The following is a 7,920-nucleotide window of genomic DNA, read 5'->3' as shown; positions in this document are numbered from 1 at the left end:
ATGAAAACAATAGAACACTGAAGACAGAAATTGAAGATGACACAAAGAAATGGAAAAATATTCGTGTTCATGGATTTGGAAGAAAAATTATTGTTGACTACCCAAAGCTATCTGCAGATTTAATGCACTCCCTATCAAAATACCAACAACATTTTTTGTAGAACTACAACAAACAATCCTAAAATTTGTATGGAACCACAAGACACCGGATAGCCGAAACAATCCTGAAAAAGAAAAAGTAAAGCAAGAAGGAACCCAATTTTGGACATCAAGCTATATTACAAAGCTGTAGTAATCAAGGCAGTATGGTACGGGCACAAAAACAGACACTGATCAACAGAACTGAATAGAACACCCATAAATGGACCCACAACTATATGGTCAACTAATATTTGACAAAGAAGGAAAGAATATTGAATGGAAAAAAATACAGTCTCTTCAACAAACAGTGTTGAGGAAACTAGATAGCAACATGGTACCACTTTCTTACACTACACAAAAAAATAAATTCAAAGTGGAGGAAAGACCTTAATGTGAAACCATTAAAATCCTAGAGGAGAACACAGGCAGTAACCTCTTTGACCTCAGCCACAGTAGCTTCTTATCAGACACATTGCCAGAGGCAAAGGAAACAATAGCAAAAATGAACTCTGGGGCTTCCTCAAGATAAAAAAAACTTTTGCACAGTGAAGGAAACAACAAAAACTAAACAACAAAAATTAAAAGGCAGCCTAGAGAATGGGAGAAGATACTTGCAAATGACATTTCTGATTTAGGGTTAGTATCCAATATCTGCAAAGAACTTACTGAACTTGATACACAAAAACCAAATAATCCAGTTAAGAAATGGACAGAGGGCACGAATAGACATTTTTCCAAAGAAGACACCCAGATGACCAACAGACACATGAAAAGATGCTCAACATCACTCATCATCAGAGAAATACAAATCAAAACCACAGTAAGATACCGCCTCACACCTGTCAGAATGGTGTGATACCACCTCATGCTTGTCAGAATGGCTAAAATTAACAACACAGGGAACAACCATTGTTGGCAAGGATGTGGAGAAAGGGGAACCCACTTACACTGTTAGTGAGAATGCAAACTGTTGCAACCAATCTGGAAAACAGTATGGACGGTACTCAAAAATTTAAAAACAGAACTACCTTATGATCCAGCTATTGTACTACTAAGTATTTACCCAAAGGATTCAAAAATAGAGATTTGAAGTGGTACATGCACCCTGATGTTTACAGCAGCATTATCAACAAGGCCAAATTATGAAAAGAGTCCAAATGTCCATCAACTGGTGAACGGATAAAGAAGTTGTATACACAATAGAAGATAAGCCTTCAAAAAGAATGAAATCTTGCCATTTGCAACAATATGGATGGAGGTAGAGTGTATTATGCTAAGCAAAATAAGTCAGAGAAAGACAAATACCATAAGATGCCACTCATATGTGGAATTTAAGAAACAAAACAGATCAACATACGGGAAGAAAAAAGAGAGGGAAGCATCCTATAAGAGATTCTTAACTATAGAGAACAAACTAAGAGTTGATGGAGGGGTAGTATGGGGGAGGTGGACTAAATGTGTGATGGATATTAAGAAGGGCACTTATAGTATTGAGCACTGGGTGTTATTTATAAGCGATGAATTACTAAATTCTATTCCTGAAACCAATATTACACTATATGTTAACTAACTAGAATTGAAATAAAAATCTGAAAAAAAGGGCAGCCTGGGTGGCTCAGAGGTTTGACGCCAACTTTAGCCCAGGGCATGATCCTGGAGACCCAGGATCGGGTCCCATGTTGGGCTGTCTGCATGGAGCCTGCTTCTCCCTCTGCCTGTGTCTCTGCCTTTCTCTCTCTTTCATCTCTCATGAATAAATAAATAAAATCTTTAAAAAAACTTGAAAAAATAAAAATAAGTAATAATACTAAGATAATTCAGAATATGGAAAAGTAGGCAAATATTATTTTTGGAAAAGTGGGTGAATATTTTAATATACTAATAGCATAGCATATTGTTTTATATGCTAGATTATAAAAATTTTATTTGTGAGGTCCTAGGAATCAACAATCCTCTCTGTAAGAAGACTGAAAGAAAAAAATTAAAGAAAATTTTATACTGTGTAATTTCTTATATTGTATTCTTTGAGTTGATTTTTATGCCAATTTTTAAATTGGATTATTTGGTTTTTGAGTGTTGAATTGTGTGCATTCTTTATGTATTTTAGATACTAACCCTTTACCACATATGTCATTTGCAAATATTTTGTCCCATCCAGTAAGTTGCATTTTAGTTTTTTGTTTATTGTTTCCTTGACTGTGTAGAAACTTTATATTTTGATGTAGTCCTGATACTTTATTTTTGCTTTTGTCTCCTGTGCTTCAGGAGTCATATCTCTAGTAAGAAGTTGCTACAGTCAATGTCAAAGTGGTTATTGCCTGTGTTATCCTAATGGATTTTCACTGTTTCATATCTCACATTTAGGTCTTTAACCCAATTTGAGTTTATTTTTGTATATGATGTTAAGAAAGTGGTCCAGTTTCACTCTTTTGTATATTGCTGTTTAGTTTTCTCAACACCATTTATTGAAGAGACTGTCTTTTTTCCATTGTATATCCATTTCTCCTTTTTTGAAAATTAATTGACCATATAATTGTGGGTTTATTTCTGAGTTTTCTATTGTATGCTATTGATGCATTTGCCTATTTTTATTCCAGTAATATATTGCTTTAATTACTATCACTTTGTAATATAGCTTGAAGTCAGGAATTATGATACTTCCACAATTTTTCTTTTTTTCTTTTTCAAGACGGTTTTGGCTATCCAGGGTCTTTTGTGGTTCCATACAAATTATAGGATTATTTGTTATAGTTCTAAGAAAAATGCTGTTGGTATTTTGATAAGGAGTGCTTTAAATCTGCAGATAGCTTTGGGTAGTAGACTCGTTTTAACAATAATTTTTCTTCCAAATCCATGAACATGGAATGTTTTTCCATTTCTTTGTATTGCCTTGAATTTTTTCATCAGTGTTTTATAGTTTTCAGAGTATAGGTCTTTCAACTTTTTGGTTAAGTTTATTCTTAGATATTTTATTGTTTTTGTTGTAGCTGTAAATTGTATTGCTTTCTTAAATTCTCTTTCTGTGGCTTCATTATTAGTGTACAAGAATGCAACAGATTATTGCACATTGATTTTGTATCTTGTGATTTAACTGAATTCATTTATCAGTTCTAAAATTGTTTTATGACAAATACCCACCATTTGTTTTGACGTGGATGGAACTGGAGGGTATTATGCTGAGTGAAATAAGTCAATCAGAGAAGGGCAAACAGTATATGGTCTCATTCATTTGGGTAATATAAAAAATAGTGAAAGGGAATAAAGGGGAAAGGAGAAAAAATGAGTGGGAAATATCAGAAAGGGAGACAGAACATGAAAGACTCCTAACTCTGGGAAACGAACCAGGGGTGGTGGAAGGGGAGGTGAGCAGGGGGTGGGGGTGACTGGGTGACGGGCACTGAGGTGGGCAATTGACGGGATGAGCCCTGGGTGTTATTCTGTATGTTGGCAAATTGAACACCAATAAAAAATAAATTTACGAAAAAAAATAAAATTGTTTTAGGTGGAGTATTTAAGTTTTTCTATATCTAGTACTATGTCCTTTTCAAATATTGAGAACTTTACTTCTTCATTACCAATGTTCATGCCTTTTATTTCTTTCTGTTATCTGATGACTCTGGCTAAGACGTCCAGTACTCTGTTGAATAAAAGCAGTGAGAGTGAACATCCTTGTCATGTTCCTGAACTTAGACGGAAAACTCTGTTTTTCACCATCGAGTATGAAGTTGACTGTAGGTTTTTCATATAAGGCTGTTATCTTGTTGAGGTATATTCCCTCTGGACTTATTTTGTTGAGGGTTTTTATCATGAATGGATGTACTTTGTCAAATGATTGTACTTTGTCAAATGATTTTTCTGCATCTATTGAAATGATCATATGGTTTTTATCCTTTCTCTTATTGATGTGATGCATCACATTGATTTCTTTGCAAATATTGAAGCACCCTTGCATCCTGGGAACAAATCCCACTTAATCAAGGTCTATGATTTCCTTAATGTATCATTGGATTTGCTTTGCCAATATTTTGTTGGGGAAATACAGACATAGACACACAGAGTATGTCTTGAAGTTCAACAAGACTTCCTTTCAAAAAAATCATTGATTCCACTAGTTTTTAAGAGTACCATAGAATAAATAAGCAGATGCCACCTCTACAGGTGGGTAGCAATTCAAAATATAATTCTTTACCTATTCAGAAACATAATGTTGAGCACATTTTTATGAAGAATTTATCCCTCCTCACTATTGAAATTTAAGTGAAAATTACAAATAGACCAATAATGAAAAAGCACAGAGTTGAATGCCTTGACTAATAATAAAAAAGACAGCTGGTATAGCAAAATCAACGTTATGTAAGGACAGGAATTGCCATTTGTGACTGGATTATAGGTAGTCAAAAAATAAAACATTTTGTTTCCCTTCATTCTAGTATTTCCTCAGGACTTTTGCAAAAAAGAGCTTTACCTTTTGTGTTCTCTTCCTTTTTTCAGACTTTCTTCTCCACACAGCCAAAGAATGTTGATAATGAAGCCAAGTATGGTAAAGTTAAAAGGAAAACAAAGAAATAGCTAGTGTTTTGAAATAGAAAAATATTCTATATTCTGTTTTGTTTTTTTAATAAAGCTCAGTAAATACCTTCCAAAGATATCCTGCAGTTTATACAGAAGTAACAAGATTATATCCACCTGTAGTAGTTTTTTAAGCAAGTATAAATCAAAAGTCACAATTCCATGATATTTTACAAAGTGAACCTATGCTCCCACTACCCACACAAATAAATATTACTTCACAAAAGCCCCCTTATATTCTTTCCCACTTCCTTCTTCCTTAAAGTTAACTACTATCATGAGTTCTACCACCATAGGTAAGTTTTGTATCTTTTTGACTTTTATATAAATGAAATAAAAAACTATGTATTATTTTTGTCTAATATGTTTTCCTCATTCTGTTTTGTAATGCAGCCACGTTTGTTGCATGTATAAGTAATATGTTCATTGTCATTGCTGTATAGTATTCCTTTTTATGACTTTCTCAGAATTTATTTATTTTTTTAACGTTCTTAGTTTATTAATCCTCTCATGAAAAATCTGCACAATCACCACAGATAAAGCCACTGCAGAATCTTTACTCCTTCTGTTGTCCAATCTCCAGCTCACTTCTTTTTGCCAGCACCAATGTTGGCTTTTGCAGTCCACCTGACTTTCTTCATTCTGTTTTTGCATTCTTTGTGCTGTTTTCTTGAAGTATTTTTCTTCTCATACAGGCCATGTCTTGCAAGTCTATGTGTGGGTTCATTTTTCTTTGCATAATCCAAGGAATCATAAATCATGCCAAAGCTAATTGTCTTGCCACCACCAAAATGGGTTCTGAATCTGACATCTGGTGTGGTCTTGTACATTTTGGCTAGTTTTCCCCGAATTTCTGTCTTAGGTACTGTTGCTTTCCCGGGGTGAAGAACATCAATGACCATCTGTTTCCGCTGAAGCAGTCGGTTGGTCATGAACTTCCTGGTCCAGATAGGTACTGTGTCATTCATGATGGAGGCCGAGCTTCAAGCAGCCGGGGAGGATCAGAATTTATTAATGTTACTGTTGATGGGTATTTTACATGCACCAGTTTTGTCTTTTATGAATGGTGTTGTTATGAACATTCTTAAACATTTCTCTTAGTGAACATACATACCAATCTCTCAGGTATATATTCAAGAGTGAAATTGATGAGCCATAGTATAATCTCATGCTTGTCTTTAGTAGGTATTGCCTTTGGGGGCAATTTTGAGTGATTCTTGACAGATTTGGGGAAAATTATCTGGGTGTGATACATGGCACATAATTCCTTCAGCAAGACAGACACAAACATTCTCTGAGATTGAGGTAGCGTGAATGAAATACTGAATGTGGGGATGCCTGGGTGGCTCAGTGGTTGAGTGTCTGCCTTCAGCGCAGGGCATAATCCCAGGGTCTGGGATGAAGTCCTGCATCAGGATCCTTGCAGGAAGTCTGCTTCTCCTCTGTTTCTCCCTCTGCTTCTCCCTCTGCCTATGTCTGTACCTCTCTCTGTGTGTCTGTCATGAATAAATAGATAAAATATTTTTTAAAAAGGAATAGTGAATGTGATTCACATTCATTCACTCATTAATTCAACAAGTTTATGATAAGGAATTTAACATGTTAAGTAAGCACTGGCAGTACAACATTGAGGAAAGCATTCTCTGATCCCACCCAGTATAATTCTACTAAAATCACTTAGATGGAGAAGAAAAACTTTGTAACCTTGTGTTATGGGGTAAATTGCCCCTACTACAAAGTCAAATGTTGAAGTCTTAAACCCCAGCTCCTCAGAATATGAATGTATTTAGAGATAGGGCCTTTAAAGAAGTAATTAAGGTAAATTAAGGAAACACAACAGGGATGTCCACTCTCACCACTGTTATTCAACATGTACTAGGAGTCCTAGCCTCAGCAATCAGACAACAAAAAGAAATAAAAGGCATTCAAATTGGCAAAGAAGAAGTCAAACTCTCCCTCTTTACAGATTACATGATACTGTACATAGAAAACCCAAAAGACTCCACCCGAAGATTTCTAGAACTCATATAGCAATTCTGCAGTGTGGCAGCATGCAAAGTCAATGCCCAGAAATCACTGGCATTTCTCTACACTAACAATGAGATGGAAAAAAGAGAAATTAATGAGACAATCCCATTTACAATTGCACCCAAAAGCAGAAGATACCTAGGAATAAACCTAACCAAAGAGGTAAAGGATCTATACCCTAAAAACTACAGGACACTCATGAAACAAATTGAGGAAGACACAAAGAGATGAAAAAAATATTCCATGCTCATCAATTGGAGGAATTAATATTGTGAATGTCTATGCTACCCAGGGGAATGTGCACGTTCAATGCAATCCCTATCAAAATGCCATGGACTTTCTTCAGAGAGTTGGAACAAATCATCTTAAGATTTGTGTGGAATCAGAAAAGACCCCGAATAGCCAGGGGAATATTGAAAAATAAAACCATAGCTGGGGACATCACAATGCCAGATTTCAAGTTGGACTACAAAGCTGTGATCATCAAGACAGTGTGGTACTGGCACAAAAACAGACACATAGATCAATGTAACAGAATAGAGAATCCAGAAGTGGACCCTCAACTTTATGGTCAACTAATATTCGACAAAGCAGGAAAGACTATCCACTGGAAAAAGGACAGTGTCTTCAATAAATGATCCTGGGAAAACTGGACAGCCATGTGCAGGAGAATGAAACTGGACCATTATCTTACACCATAGCCAAAGGTAAACTCAAAATGTATGAAAGATCTAAATATGAGACAAGAATCCATCAAAATCCTCAAGTAGAACACAGGCAACACCTTTTTTGAACTTGGCCACAGCAACTTCTTGCAAGATACACCTATGAAGGCAAGGGAAACAAAAGCAAAAATGAATTATTGGGATTTCATCAAGATCAAAAGCTTCTGCACAGCAAAACAAACAGTCCACAAAATTAAAACACAACTTTCAGAATGGGAGAAGATATTTGCAAATGACATATAAGATAAAGGGGTAGTATCCAAGATCTATAAAGAATGTATGAAGCTCAACAGCAAAGAAACACACAATCCAATCATGAAATGGGCAAAAGACATGAACAGAAATTTCACAGAGGAAGACATAGACATGGCCAACAAACACATGAGAAAATGCTCCACATCACTTGCCATCAGGGAAAAACAAATCAAAACCATAATGAGATACCACCTCACAGCAG

At 35.5% G+C, this 7,920-nt stretch overlaps 1 protein-coding gene across 1 annotated transcript; it reads right to left on the bottom strand.

The window, feature by feature from the left end:
- Positions 1-5,193: 5,193 nt before the first annotated feature.
- LOC129518475 (40S ribosomal protein S24-like) lies at positions 5,194-5,692 on the bottom strand. The gene has a single exon (XM_055338622.1). It carries the CDS (start codon positions 5,676-5,678, stop codon positions 5,295-5,297), a length of 384 nt encoding a protein of 127 aa, XP_055194597.1. The 5' UTR covers positions 5,679-5,692; the 3' UTR covers positions 5,194-5,294.
- Positions 5,693-7,920: the final 2,228 nt, after the last annotated feature.

The sequence above is a fragment of the Nyctereutes procyonoides genome, unplaced genomic scaffold (assembly GCF_905146905.1).
Source record: "Nyctereutes procyonoides isolate TBG_1078 unplaced genomic scaffold, NYPRO_anot_genome, whole genome shotgun sequence".
NCBI classification, from domain to species: domain Eukaryota; kingdom Metazoa; phylum Chordata; class Mammalia; order Carnivora; family Canidae; genus Nyctereutes; species Nyctereutes procyonoides.
This window is presented reverse-complemented; position numbering and strand designations above follow the sequence as displayed.

Excerpts from the sequence above, each read along its gene's own strand:
- LOC129518475 (XM_055338622.1), bottom strand. The coding sequence starts at position 5,678 with ATGAATGACACAGTACCTATCTGGACCAGGAAGTTCATGACCAACCGA.